At 39.1% G+C, this 15,712-nt stretch overlaps 2 protein-coding genes across 2 annotated transcripts; one reads left to right on the top strand and one right to left on the bottom strand.

Annotated features, from left to right (window-relative positions):
- Positions 1-873: 873 nt before the first annotated feature.
- On the top strand, positions 874-10,790 carry mpi (mannose phosphate isomerase). Its single transcript, XM_084365181.1, has 8 exons — positions 874-958; positions 1,758-1,885; positions 3,850-4,050; positions 4,812-4,953; positions 5,099-5,278; positions 5,746-5,919; positions 6,989-7,197; positions 7,327-10,790. Exons 1-8 carry the CDS (start codon positions 943-945, stop codon positions 7,543-7,545), a joined length of 1,269 nt encoding a protein of 422 aa, XP_084221307.1. The 5' UTR covers positions 874-942; the 3' UTR covers positions 7,546-10,790.
- A 332-nt stretch (positions 10,791-11,122) lies between these two features.
- Positions 11,123-14,831, bottom strand: LOC311264058 (protein PML-like). The gene is made up of 3 exons (XM_084364597.1): positions 14,591-14,831; positions 14,349-14,459; positions 11,123-12,493 (listed from the first exon to the last, which is right to left on the bottom strand). The coding sequence occupies exons 2-3, from the start codon at positions 14,425-14,427 to the stop codon at positions 11,823-11,825; spliced, it is 750 nt and encodes a 249-aa protein (XP_084220723.1). The 5' UTR covers positions 14,428-14,459; positions 14,591-14,831; the 3' UTR covers positions 11,123-11,822.
- Between the last annotated feature and the right edge of the window lie 881 nt (positions 14,832-15,712).

Below are 15,712 nucleotides of genomic sequence, written 5' to 3'. Positions count from 1 at the left end.
TATACTTTTATGGTGTTGGCCATGGTGTTTTTAATAGATTACACACTTTCTTTTCAGATGCCAGTACCACCAGGACAGTCCTTACTGTTCACCGTTCTTTATTTTGTTTGAATTATTATTTTTATTTATTATCCAGTTTTATTGTTCTCATTCCTAACTTGATGATAATTATGTGTAACTGATGACAGCAATGTAAACCAGAGTCAAATTCCTATGTATACACAGTTGGCCAATAAAGCCAAGCCACATCTGAGGTCTATTGAATATTTATCATATGTTTATAATAATTATATAATATATATAATAGTAAATAAATAAAATAGTATAATAGTATAGTATAGTATAGTAAGGTATAGTGTAACAGTATAAAAGTAAGAAGCATACTATAGTGTAGTGTGGTGTAGTATCATATAGTATAGTGTAGCATAGCATAGTGTAGTGTAGCATAGTATAGAAGTAATATAGTATAGTATAGTGTAGTATAGTATAGTACAGTATAGTATAGTATTGTGTAGTGCATTAGTGTAGTCTAGCATAGCGTAGCATAGTATAGTATAGTCAAAGACGTTACATTAAAAGTGAGTATAGTATAGTATAGTATAGCAATACTAATAAACACACAATAAATATAAACATAAATAAATAGAGACCAAATTAATAAAATAACAGAAAAACCATGCAGGGCTCCCATTCAAAACTATGAATAAATATAAATATAAATATAAATATAAAATAAAACAAACACAAAAAAAACCATTTATTTTTTAATGGGTCATACGGATACCAGTAAATTGGGCTTTTGTAATGCTTTAAATAATATTTTCAAGAAGTAATATTTGTCACTAATTGTATAGTAACAGCTTCAACAACCTAAAAAAATATCTATGAAACCGTTGGTCGAGCGGTGACGTCAGCAGCGGTCTGACAGCCGACGTCGCAGCCATGGAGGAAGTAAGAGGTGAGTGAGATTTTCTCCTTCTTAATTGTTTCTAATCATCTGTTTTAACGACAAACATTCAGCCTGCTAATGGTGCGACGGTTAATTTACATGACAGGACACCTGATACGTGTTATAGACACGAAGCCACTGAACAAATCAGCTCGTTGTTGAGCATCCACATCATTATTTCAGCCGGCGTTTTGTTTGTTGAATGGGAGCGGATACTGTCTAAAGCAGCGCTGTTAGCAGCACTCCGGTGAAATAACACGTAGCACGGCATTTTGAACCGCGTATAAAATGTCCGCAGACATACGTAAAGTGTATGTTTTATTCAAACCGGCGAACTGACGTGCCTCGCAAATGTAAACCTGCTTACTGTGTGTGTTTCTGTCAATGAACGCTGCATCGTCAGCTGCCCGGTGTGCTGCCAAATGTTGTATCCCCGGCGGAACCTGCTTCCCCAGTTTCACTGTTTTATAATGAGGATATGTATACAGCAGGGCTGTGTTTGATTATTAGTCCCTGACAAAATGAGCCATGGCTAATTGAAGTAGTACAAAGCTGGTCCGCCAGTTAGCAAACCAGTTTATATACTGGTTTATACTCCAAAATGTATGGAGAGTAAACCAGGTTTTGCAGACCTGCTATCTGCTTTTAATTGTCTCTTATTAATGTGGAATAACTGGTGATACAGTAACAGATAGATAATCAGTAATAGATACACATACTGTGTTGTGGATTTTAAAGGGGTTGGAATATACTAGAATCAGTTCTGTATTCACTTTTTGTTTAAGTAATAAGTCTTGTCCCTCCACAGTGTTTCCCCTGACCTGTGCCGTGCAAAACTATGCGTGGGGGAAGGTTGGTGCACAGAGCGAGGTGGCCAAACTGGTGGTTGGTGGAGACCCACTGGCTGTCATAGAGGATGGCAGGCCCTATGCAGAGGTAAGGTTCTAACTGGGAGGGTACTGGTGCACATCATTAGACTGGTTCTTGAGCAAGACACAAGTTGCACCAGAAATATCTGACATAGCAGCTTTATGTCAATCAATGCACTTTCGATTCCATTGGTTAAACAGTGGAACATAACTGAAAAATGTGTTTTCCTTCCAGTTTTCAAACATGTTTGAACATTTGACAGAAGTTGTTGGATCCCCTAATAGACTATATAGGATAATAACACAGGTGTGAACACTTATTGTCATTGTTACAGGACCTTTAAGAGTTTGAAATTTTGCTCTACATTGTTCACACTCTGCCTCAGATCAAAGATCCATCATGTTCCTCCGTGTCTTGGCAGAGAGCCTTATTCTCTACATGCCTTTCATAAGTCTTTCTTTATTTAGCTACAGCAGCTCTGCAGGGTTTGCCATGAAGGTCATTAGTTCAGGTTATGGCAGTGGTGACATTTTCAAGTATCGCAAGTCACATTGATTGTCACATGTCATGGCTGGTCATGCTTATAGATAGAGGATGGTATGGATGTTTCATCCTACATTACAGTATGAGGCTTAATGTACAGCATGTTTGGGACACGTTAGTCACAGTTGCTTGTTCAGCCCAAAATCAAAAATCCATATTTTTTCTCTTAGCTATAATGCCATTTACCTATCTAGATTGTTTTGGTGTGAGATATCTGCTGCAGGGATTTGTCAGCCTTCTTTCAGATATAATAGAACAAGATTGCACAAGGATTGTGGTGCTCAAAGTGCCAAAAAATACATTTTAAACTCAAGGTCTCTTTCCAGAAATCATGACCCAATAATGAAAGATAATCCACAGACCTTTTGTGAGCTGTTTCATTGTAACTATGTTCTGTCTACTGAACTACACCTGCAAACCACATCACCGCACCGAGGGAAGCATGCATCTATGCATGGATGGATGGATTGTGCTTGTGAAAGCGCAGGGTGTAAACATTAATGGCATCCTCAAGGCTGAGCTGTAACGTTAGCTAGCTTAGTGGTGTGAGGTGAGCTAGCAGTATCTGTTAACGATAAATTGATCTAGTTCAATTACTCTGCTTCCTTCTTCATTGTGCGTGGTGCTCATTACAATCTCGATGGATAATTAGCACTGCAGGTAAGAAGGAAAAACGTGTCATTTTTATTTTGGGGAGAACTGTCCCTTTAATGTCAAGTGAGAAATTATCAAAATCCCTGTACATTTTTCAGTTGCATTCCAGTGTTTTTATTGTCTAGATTTAAGTTTTGTGTAATGGGAAAAAACATAAAAATAATCTGTAATCTTAAATAATCAATGATAATATTTTATTGGGATAGTACTGAGCACTGATGACTCAGGATTCAGGCTAGAGACACCAGCCAATACCAAGAATGTTACAGGTTTGAACCTCTTGCTGCAGTCAGTGTTTGTCCACCAACAAGTGTGTCCTTGAGAGACAGAATCCTTCATTTACCTTAAAGTCATTAGAGTAACCCTCTTATCCAGAGTGATTTACACTCAGAGAGATGGCAGGATTCCTCCTTTCTCTCTGAGTATAAATCACGTTGGATTACAGCATTAGACAAATTAGTTAAATGTAAGTGTATGATAGCAGGCCTTTCTCTCTCAGAGGGCCGGGGAACAACAGGGACTCCCTTAGAAAGCTTGTTAACAGAGGACAAAGGAGGGCAGCAACAAAAGTGCAACGTCCACATTGTTCAAGTTTTAATCATCCTGGGATTAATTACACTTTTAATTGGGGTTCAGTTCTTATTGTTGGTTCCTGTTGAAGAGGGCAATGTTTCACATTCACTTTCTCACTTGTATCTTTCTAGCTAGATCACCATTTTGAATCATTCACAAACCCACTTCTGCAACCTGTAGTCTGTGTCTCCCTCAACCGACTGTTATTTTGACATTCCAATACTGGATCGTGTTGGAGAAATCTCTGCTGTCTCTTCCAGCTGTGGATGGGCGCTCACCCAAAAGGTGATGCGCAAATTAAAGACAACAGGATTGCACAGACCACGCTGGGCCAGTGGATCGCCCACTTCCCCGCCTGCCTGGGCTCCAAGGTCAAAGACACCTTCCAGGGACAGCTGCCCTTCCTCTTTAAAGTCCTCTCTGTCAATACAGCTTTGTCCATACAGGCCCACCCCAACAGAGTGAGTACACAAACACAAACACACACCTACACTGTGCTCAAATTCTGCATTAATTTGAATTCGGAAATTGTTAGCATGGATTTTTTAATGCCGACACAGCATACGGTTTTTCTCTGTTTGAATACAGCTGCGAGAAGAATCACCTATGGTTGGGTCTGAAGACTATAAGTTTTAAAAATTAAAAATATCTGCTCCTCATCTTTGCTTGAGGCTAACAGCTTAGCTGCTACTAGCACACCACGCCCAAACTTCAGACTTAACCGTAGGTGTTCAGGTTGCATTATGGGTAACGTAGACACCAGGTTTTTAGAAGAATGCATAGAATAAAAATGTTCCTATGTGTGGCTCTGCTTCATTTTTGAAACTTAAAAAAACTGTCCATCTTGAGTTAGACAACATTATCGTATCTTTGTACCATTACGTGAAGTTACTTTGAATTAGAGGTTGATTCCCATTTCAAAAAGTCCACGACTCAATCAGTTGCTGGTTGGTGAAGTTCAAAGCTTAAACTCTTTATGTTGTCATCTCCTATAATGTTTGGCATCAAAGCCACTGAAAATGGGTGAAGGCACATTTCAGCAGAGTATTATACAAAAATCTACATACATATTTATAATTACTGTATCCAACACATTTGAATAGTTTTAGGATGAATGACTGGCAGTTTTTTTTTTTTTTTTTTTCCACATACTGTATGTGGCACTCTGCCTTCCCTCTTCAGTAACCCTTTTCCTTTTATGACATTTTGGTGGTTTGGTTAGGAGCTAGCTGCTCGTCTCCATGCTCAGTTTCCGGAGCACTATCCAGACAACAACCACAAACCGGAGATGGCCATCGCGCTCACCCGCTTCCAGGGCCTCTGTGGCTTCAGACCAGTGGAAGAGATCTTGGGATTCCTCAAATGTGAGTCCCACAGGGTCATTAGTGGATTTTGGATTGATTCTACAGTTAAAAGAGAAACAATAAACACGTGTTTTAGGGGGAAGGTAAAGTACCGTACTTTAACTTTCATGAATCCATACCTTGTGCATGTGTGTGCATCCATCAGCTGTCCCGGAGTTCCGTGCTCTGGTGGGACATGAGACAGCGGATGAGCTGCGATCCAGCATGGGAGACGCGGTTCAAACAGGCCAGGCGCTGAAGAAGTGCTTCACCAGGATGATGAACTGTGAGAAGAAGGTGTTCGTAGATCAGCTCAACATGCTCGTCAAGAGAGTCACAGAAGAGGGTGAGGAGGCTGAGGGATATGGCTAATGGAGATCCCAACTATTGAAAACAAATACAAAATTACTGGTTTTACTCATCTAACTTTTACTTTTTACTTGATCTTAGTGTGGGCAAGTGTGATACACAGAGAAAGTAACACAGGCTCACCACAGGTTTACAAAATACATCTGCCAGTAAAAACATAATCATCTAAACGTTCATCGATGAAAAGCGTAAAAGCCACTATATGTAGATGTTTTTTTGTTATTAAGCTTCTTTCAAATTGTTCTTTATGGTTAAAATGACGCAGTCTGCTGCATGTCTTTCTGTGATGTTCCCACAGGGAGGCACCAAAGTTAGGCATTTTATAATCCTACAAATAGGTGGCCTTAAAACAAATTTAGAAATAGCACAGGTCAGTTGTTCTGTTCTTTTGAAATATGTTATACAGACATAATCATATTTATGGATATTTTCTAACCCGTGTAGGTGCAGCTGGGAAGGACACATCAAGCAGCAATGGTGACCTGCTGCTCCGCCTCCACTCCCAGTACCCCGGAGACATCGGCTGCTTCTCCATCTACTTCCTCAACCACATCGTCCTGGATCCAGGACAGGCCATGTTCCTGGGAGCCAACGAGCCGCATGCTTACCTTTATGGAGGTCAGATGATGCCATTTGCTTATATTCATGATATTTAGTGCTCTAGATCAGGGGTTCTGAAATTTTAAACTCAAAGGTCTGCATCTGATCTTTATTTAAGGTAGGTGGTCCAGAAAGATTGGCGATAACATAACATTTAATTTTCAGTTAATTAAAGTCACATGTTTCACATCTCACATCTTTAGTAATGAATCATTTAAAAATGCTCCAATAAAACTACTTGAAATCAAAGGCAACTTGGGGACCTGCTGTACAAGAATATGGCTGAGTTTGCTGATAACAATTTAATACGATTGTTTTTTATAGATTTTTTTTTTTTAAATCTATAAATAATCTTTTTTAGGAATGAAAGGGATATTATTAGTTCAGCATCTAATTATTGGAGGTGCTGTAGTGAAAGAAGGGGCAAGTTTTAACAGATGTAGGCCTATTTCAACTAGGCTAAGGAAAATGAGAGATAAAATTAAACTTTCCCATTTTAAACAACCTTCCTGGCTATTCCTGTATAGACTTCTGGGTTTTTGAGGTGCACTTGAAGGCACCATGACGAGCCTTGTGGAGCACATAGCCTTCGCCGTAAGAAGCAGTGCAGATTGTAATGTTTAAGATGCACACCCAAATGCACCATGAAGTCCCTCTGAGAGTGCCAAACTCTGGCAAAGACAGTAGGGGAGAGAATAATTTTAGTTTTGTTGTCAGTCCCTTAGAAATATTTTCTAAATGCTTTTCTCCGAACTCAGCTCTCTATCAAACAGAGAGGGATCACAGTGTCTTTACTAGCAGGAAAAACGGGCTGTCTTGCCTTCCCTATAGCTGTTCCTTTCCATCCAAATATTCCTCCTGCAGTTGAGTGTAAGTTCACACTCGTTGTCAAGAGGCATTCTGGGAAATCACTAACATGAGAAGTAGATAAGGCAAGTGGAAGAGATGGAATAACTCTTGTAATGCATTTAACATCACAGTGTAAGAGTATCTCAGAATTGATTTTTCCATTTGAAGGAGAGTCGATTGCCTGCTCTGTTTATTTAAAACTTGCTTTTCTTTTCTGTATCTTCGCCCTTCCATTTAGACTGTATCGAGTGCATGGCCTGCTCAGACAACACGGTGAGGGCCGGTCTGACACCCAAATACATCGACGTTAACACGCTGTGTGAGATGCTGAGCTACAGCCCCGCCCCCGTCAGCTCCAAAATCTTCCCATGTGTCCAGGATGCCTCAGACCCCTGCGTTTCTCTGTACGACCCCCCAGTGCCAGACTTCAGCGTCATAAGGATACAGGTAGGAAATCTCAGCTTACTAAAGAGGGATATACACCCGATGGCCACTTTATTAGGTACAGCTTTAAAATCTAATGCAAATCAAAACTGTTCTGCCATAAGTTTCGGTCTTATCCCGTCCCTCCTGCAGGTCCCAGCCTCGGTGAAGCAGTACACTGTTGCTCCCGTTGACAGTGCCAGCATCCTCCTGGTCATTGAAGGCGATGCCACGGCAACCTCTGCCGCTGCCCTCTCTGACGTCACACTGAGGCGGGGCACCGTCCTGTTCATCTCGGCCAACGAGAGCGTGTCCCTGCACATCACTTCCCAGTCGGGGATGAACATGTTCCGAGCCTGCTGCCTGCTGTAGTTGTGAGTCTGTAGCTGTGTGTGAAAGCTCATACTACCTGTGTTAATTTCCCTCTGGTTTGACTCAGCAAGGTCTACACAGATTGAACCCAATGATTGCTGTGCACTTTTTAGTCGGTAGTATGCTAAAGGAGCTTTCAGACACGGTGTATCGATACCCGTCTGTACCCGCTGCTCCCCCCCAACCCTAACTTGACCTGCGGACCTCTGTGCCGCCTCCAGCAATGTTCTTTAGCTCTAGAGTCCAGCATTGCTGCTGGATTTTACCTGCTTTTAACTCTTTTTTACCTGTAGTGGTGCAATTACATCTTATAGAAAAGGCAGAGGATGTACACATCCCAAATTCTTCATAGGTGCTGGACAGAGAACACACAAAAAGAATAAAAAGCCAAATATGTCCACAAGACTGAACAGGATCCAATTTTAAAAAGTGCGCATGACACTGCCCAGATCACTTGATCATTGTCAGGTTCCTGGTGAGGAATCTGATGGCTTATGATAAGGATCGACAGTTAGAATGTTGCATGAAGGTTTGTTCTTGACCTTCAGACCAGCAGCTGAGAAAACAACCTTATTATATCCATTTAATGGCCTCTGGAGCCTAAAGTCCTTTAAGCGCTTAAAGAAATTAAAATTTGAAAGTCTAAATTTTGTGAAAACAGGGTAAAAACTATCTGCTGATGAATATGACAGTTATATATATACAAATTAAAGTAAAGGTCTTGGGGATTCTCTATATGTGAGAAAAGTAGTATAGTGCCTTTAGTGACTGCAGAGGAAGCTGCATGTAATGAAAAATTGCCTCCGGTGATGTCACTCAGTAGCTAAATTGCATTGTGGGTAATGTAGCCAGCAGGTTTTGAAAAACAAGAAGAATGCGTCGAATAAAATGACAAAATATTTCTGGTTCTGCTGTATTGATTTTGATCAATTGTTTTTAACTGTTCATTGTGTTATAGGAGAGCAATGCTAAACCAGTGGACTGCACCTTCATTACCCACAATGCAACTTAGCCACTAAGTGAGATCTTTGGAGGCAATTTATCAGATTACATGCAGCTTCATCTGGAGCCACAAAAGTATTTGTAGTACTTCCTATTTCACATATGCAGTAGCACTCCTCAAGACCTGTAAACACACTTTAATGTGTAAAATTGGTGAAGTTACCCTTTAACTGTCAATCGATGTGTTCCAGTCCCTTTCTTACTGTTGGAAGTTTGTTGTTCTGGACTAGAGGCTCCTGATTCAGCTGCATACTTCTGGAAGAAACACATAGAACCCTGTTTCAGCTAATTAATTAAAAAAAACAAAAAAACACTTTTGATGAGATTCAGAAAATAAACAAAATCTCCGTCTACTAATTGACAGTGAGATACATTTGAAAGGCTGAAATTATTTTATTTCTTAATGGTTGCCCTTCAGTGTTTTGGACATTTTTCCTTTTTATCCCTAAAACACTTATCCAGCTGTATGTTCTTATCTTCCAGTTTGATAACAGTAACACACTAACAGTGCTTTAATCACATTGCACTGAAGCAGGGTAAAGGATATGTTTACACTGGTGCAGTACACCAACACTCACTGCTTTCTACAACTACACAACCACCTTGTTGAGGGTTGACTGAGCATGTCTGTTTTACAAGCCAGCAGTTTTCCTTTTGCAGGAATAACTGGTGCAACTTCCTGTTTCATCATTTTAGTTTAGCTTGAACGAGTAAATATCCTCCTCTGAGAAAAGTAACATTGTTAGTATATCAACAGTTGAGAGTATATAGTGTAATACTGAGATGCCTGTGCATGTTTGATTTAGAGCAGTAATACTGGACAAGGTGAAGTCGACCCTGTAAAGTATTACTGCTTTTAACTGTTACCAGCGCATGTTTACAGTCTGGAAACTTCTCCTCAAAAGTAGTGAACAATCATAAAAATAAAACAGAAAACAAAGCAGGAGCGAAGCAAAAGGGCCGCTAACTATTTTCATCCCATGAAGCACGACAACATGGGAATAAGGAATGCATATTGATTAAAACTCCAAGTTCTCTAGTATATGTTTAAAAATGCACTACTGCTGCTTGTTGCATACTTAAACAATTTGACCCCGGCCGGTTTACACGTCCACGTCTTGTACAGTTGTACAACAAAATGCTGCATTCAGTTTTATAGTGTTAAAGGAACAATCAAGTCTGTATTTCTTCGTATTTGAAGCCAAATTTTTCAGACTTTGCATGTTTTTGTTGTTTGTACTGATTCATCATTACGTGTCATTCAATAAGAATTAAACCCTGAAACCACACTGTATTATAAGGTTTTCCTGTACATTATGCCATCATGGGGTGAGTGGTTTATCTTTACAGTGAAATATTTTATGGTGACCAATTTCCAACATATCGGTACAAAATAACTCGATTATTTCAGTATGGTGCAAACTTGTGCTTAATATTCCAGTTCATACCAGGGTCAGTCTGATTACAATCAGTTCTAAAGTGGACTTTCTTGTTGCAACAGTTTTTATAGGTAATCTTGAATCAAATATTTGAGAATGAATGCTCTATCAGCCTGCCAACCTACCAGTAAGTAAATATTTCTCTGTTTAGTTTGACTACAGTGGACTGAGCCAACACTGGTGATGCTTTTACTGACTTCAGTGATCTCTATGCTTGTCCCTTATATAGACGCAATAAACCATTAGCTGTTTGTTGTTGCTAAGATTGTTGAAAATATGTGAAAATATTAAGAAATAGAAGAGTGTTCATTTTTGAAATCACTGCATCTTTTTGATTAACAAACCATTACCTCAAATCCATCCTTCTGCATCTCTAACACCGTAGAGCCTCTAGTTATTTTAGTTGAACAACCTTTTTCCATCTTTTCCCAATGTTTCAAACTGAATCGGATTTCAATTTCCCATTTACCAATCACACCTTTGTTACTGATCTTGTTTTGTCACATTTTAGTTTAAATACTGTACATCCAGGACTTTACACAGAAATAATTTAGATTCTTTTTTGTTTGTTTGTTTAGGGGTTTTTTCACATTTAACTCATGTCCTTCAAATGCACACTAATCTGAAGGCCACAATGTTTAACCTTAATTCTTTTATTTAACTATTATGTGAATGTTTCCTGGAATATTTCTCTAGTGAAGGCATGGTTTAGCATTTTTGATGATTATGGTGATGCTGTAGCCTGGGACTGCAGAGAACGTGTGTAATGTTAAAGTGGTTTAATAAAGCCTTGTTCTGTTACTACACTGTCTGAACTGCTTATTTGTTTTGTTGCATCTGTACTGTTTGTTGTTTAAACCTTATAATAACAAATTCATGTCCTGATAACCCAGTGAACTTTAAATTAGAGCAGGGCAATAAACAACATTGTTGCTATGTTGCCTTTGAGTGAAATCCTATAATAATAGTCTGATTTATTCATTATAAATCAGACTATTAATTCATCATCATAGTGAGATATAATAATAGAAAAACACTCTTATTGATACTGTGATATTGATTTCTCCATATCTACCAGGCCTACTTGAAATATTCATTCACCAACCAGCAATAAAGTATTATCATTTGGGACATGGTGTAGAGATATACATTTATTAGCAGATTTATTTACCAGCAATAAAACTTTTTTTCATCGAAACCTTGAAGTGAATTCACAATAAGTACATCAAGTCTTCATCAGTCATCATCGCTATTTCCACTGAGTGATGACCGAAAATCAAACTAAGAGACACATTTTAAAGTCTGGCCACCAATCAACTACATTTTCACCATTTACAAATCGATGTCTGAATCTCTTTTTGCTGAGAAATACTCAACATTGATAAAAACAATGTGCCTGTTTGTTGCAGGTGAAATAATTGGTGAAAATGTAGCAAACAACATGTTGTGCAATACATGAAAGTGCAGGTCTTTGTAATAATCAAAAGAGTGAGACTGAGGTTTTTAGATTTGAAACTCCAGATTGACAAAGCCAATTACGATAGTCTCGAAGAAGTAATGGCCATATTAGGTGGAGGAAAAACCCATCAAACCCTAATCTAAATGCTGCATCTGGCCAAAGAAGTGTTGTGTGACTTGCATTGTGTTTGTACGTTACTCATACCTTTCAAAAGCTTCAGCTCATCCAGTTTTTCATTTTGCTTCACTGGAGATGTCTGAAGTGATTTTCTTTTTTTCCATTTGTTCCACCATCAACCATTGGAGGAAACTGACAGATTTGACTCTGTTTGCAATTTCTTTTCTCAACCTGAAAATAATTTATTCATGTAGAAAGTTTTATGACTCATTAAGTTCTCCATCTTGGCGCTCTTCTTTGCTCTCTGTGACCTCGACTGTCTGTCCGAAGTGCTCCCACAGGGGTCGATGTTCTGTTATCTGACAGGGCACTTTGGATTTCGGAGCTGGCTTGTTTTCCATGGTGTTCAGAGTGAACCTATGCCTACAGATCAACTCCCCTGTGGGCTGAAGCACACTATACAGTGCCTGTAATGCCCGCACATCCTCCAAAGCATCATGGGCCTTGTAGTTCACACCCAACAGCTCCCGGACCAGGTTCTCCTGTCGAAAACTCTGCAGGCAGTGGTCCTTTAGCATCTCACGAGCCAGTGGGAGTGTGTCAACATAGCCTGAAACTGACGACTCAAACTCTGCTCTGAGGTTCAGTTCATCGAGGGCTCGAGCCAGCAGCCGGCAGTCGAAGCGGCGAATGTTGTGGCCTATGACAAGCGGGCATCCCAGCATTTGAAGGAAAGCTATGAAGGCGACCAGGACCTCTCGCAGGGAGTTGGTGAGGACAAGTTGTCGATGGAGGTAGAGTCTCTGTCTGCGGACCCTGAAGCCGGTCACTCTGGCTGCTCCTCGCTGCATTCGGCACCGAGGGATGACGTAGAGGTTCAGTGAGTGGCCTCCGCTCACTGCAGCCAGCTGGACGATCTCACAGCTTCGATCTAGAGAAATAAAGATGTAGATAAAAGGCGTCACTTCATGAGATTCAGAGGATTTTTCACCGCCAAGATCCATGAAAACTTGATAAAGACTGTAGACTGTAAAACTGCAATGATCAATCGATTAGTTGTCAACTGGTAAATTAATCGCCAACTATTCTGATAATTGTTTAATCGGTTTAGGTAAATATTTAAGAAAAAAAAGCCAAAATTCTGTGATTCTAGCCTCTAGCCGGTTTTTGTTTTTAAAGTAAATTGAATATCTTTCAGTTGTGCACAAAAAGAGACGTGATGACGAAATCTTGGGCTTTGAGAAAGGCTGCTAATCGATTAATCGACAATAAAAATAATCTTCAGGTGCAGCCCTAATAGGCTGAATCAGACACAGTTTGACTAAATTAAACAGGTAAAAATCATACTTTACCTCATATTTTCTCATGAAGATAAATTACCCTGAAAATCAATTGATAAACTGTTAATGGATAAAATAACCAGACAACAGTGTCCGTTTTGGGATTATTGAGCAAATTAAATAACAAATCAAGGTAATACTTCAGATTAAGATTCATAAAAAAATCTGGTCTGACCATAAAACAGTCTCGCTCACTGTCTTGACTCACTCTGAATGACAATTTTGACAATCAATGAATCTTTCAAATCACATATAATCCAATAAATTAAGTTTTTTGCTGTTTTTCTCTCTTTCATATCACTGTAAACTCAGTCAGCAGTATAAAAATGTCCCTTTAGGCTCTAGAAACTTGTAATTTGTGCATTTATTTAGCCATTTGTCCCTTTTTAGAAGATGATTAATCATTAAATTGATAAAATAGAACACAATCAGTCATTGATGGCCTCAATGTACTAAATCATATTTAGCTACAACAGAGAAAAGTCTTAAATAATCTTAAACAGGCTCGATTTGAATTAGAAAGCATTTTCTTAGCTTTCTTTATGTTCAATTAAACTAATTAATTGATGTTATTAAAGGATAAGTACCGTTTTTTACAACCTGGACCTTATTTCCAGCAAAAGATATGGTCATTTACTCACCCAGATAACTTTGGTGTCATTCGGCGTCGTTCGGACGAAATTAGATCCAGTGTAGCGGCGATATATCCATATAATGCGAGTAACGGGGCACCGACACACAGCCTCTATATAACGCATTATCTGCCACGAAACTAGTTCATTTCACTAATATTTTGTTACGATATGCTAGCGCTATTAGCCTCTGAGTCCGGGCTCGTCCGTTATCAACATCCGGGGTCAAACTAGCAGTAGCAGCTACAGGTAAACAAGCTGGGCTGTCGCGGGTGCGCGCGCAGCTCAGAGACGACATCTTCCAGGTCAGAGGTAGTAGCTCAACCTACAGACCCCGGATGTTGACAATAGACGAGCCCGGACTCAGAGGCTAATAGCGCTAGCATTTCATAACAAAATATTGATGAAATTAACTAGTTTCGTGGCAGATAATGCGCTATATAGAGGCTGTGTGTCGATGCCCCGTTACTCCCATTATATGGATATATCGCCGCTACACTGGATCTAATTTCGTCCGAACGACGCCGAATGACACCAAAGTTATCTGGGTGAGTAAATGACCATATCTTTTGCTGGAAATAAGGTCCAGGTTGTAAAAAACGGTACTTATCCTTTAACAGTGATGTTGCTGGAGCCCCTGATGTCCAGTGTCCACAACACCCATGCGCCCACATTTACAGAAACAATGTGGACATGTCTTATGATTACCCCTTAGAAAACAAACACACAAGTGACTTACAAAACATGGACACTTCATGCCATGACAGTAAAGTTTAATCTGTCAGAAGTCATACAACAGAAGAAGTGATGTTACCCAGTCCAGTTGTCTCCAGGTCAAAGAAAACCAGCGGCTGTTGAGACGTTTCCCCTCCGTCTGGTTCTGATGTTTGCATCCCTCCAATAGTTTCAATCAAGTTTCTGAAACCTGACAGAGAAATTTTGTGAAATAAACTAATCAAACACATAGAACGGATACTGTCAGCGCGTGTTTAGCTAGCTTTAGTGTTTAGTAAACACTTGTGAATATGAACATCTTCCCGCCCTGTTTTTAAATACCTGCATAGACTGACAGCCTCGACCCGAGACTTTCAAAACAAAAGCCTCGTTGATGATGAATTTACACGAAGAGAACCAGAAAAAGGAGCTGTAGCCGAACATTAAAGCATAAAATGGTCACAACGTCTGTAGATATAATGTATGCTGTGTGTCTGTGGCAAGTTCAAGTATAATTTCCAACAAAAACAAGCTTGTTCACAGAAAATCCACTTCCCCAAGCTATCGGTCTGCGCATGCGCAGAAATCCTTTCTTCTTCGTCTGTAAAATACGGAACTGATACAAGCGTCCCAGGCAGCGTGCTGCCCTCCACAGGAGACACAAGGACACGCAACGAGACAGAGAAAGTATCCAAAAGTCACACAGAAAGATGTTGTGTTAAAATAGTACTTGAGTAAAAGTGAAAAGTACCCATACAAATAGTAGGCATTTGATATACTTTGATATCATAAGTAATTTTCTGGCATTACATATTCTTAAGTAAATTATACAACTAAATATATGTACATGTAGGCTATGTATTATGTTGTATACTATGGGTGAACTAATTACCTACTTTGCCAATTATCAGATCTGATGTTGAGCATGTTTTAGATTATTTGAATCTGTTTTTTTCTTACTTTGATTAATCCTCAGATTTCAAAAATTTGATTCATTTGATTATATTACTGGACAATCATATTAATAAATAGGGTAAACGTGAAAAAGAAATTGCATTAGTTTTTTGATTTACCATTTTTAAAACTCTTTTCCTTTTGTGTATAAATTACCTGGCAGGGATTCCTTCAAAGTATGACATACACATAGAAATTACAGTACATCCAAATGTGACATAAAGTCTGTAACTGCTCTCAAAAAGGACATTTTTGGCCATGTTTTGTGGTGTTATGATTGTATATATCAAGAGTCAAGGTTTTTTATTTATTTCATTTATCAATTTATATTATATATATTATTGTCATTATACAGTGCAGGAATGTAGTATGAAATGGAAGTTGTAGTCCCTTCATTCTACACAAGAAACATTTTTTATTAAATTAATTGTATTTTCAGCACTTTTAACACTTTAAGTACACAGTGATGCATTTATATCACAAAGCTCCACTGATCAACCTGTGCAAACT

This window comes from Pagrus pagrus, assembly GCF_965226575.1.
Source record: "Pagrus pagrus genome assembly, chromosome: 10".
NCBI classification, from domain to species: Eukaryota; Metazoa; Chordata; class Actinopteri; order Spariformes; family Sparidae; genus Pagrus; species Pagrus pagrus.
This window is presented reverse-complemented; position numbering and strand designations above follow the sequence as displayed.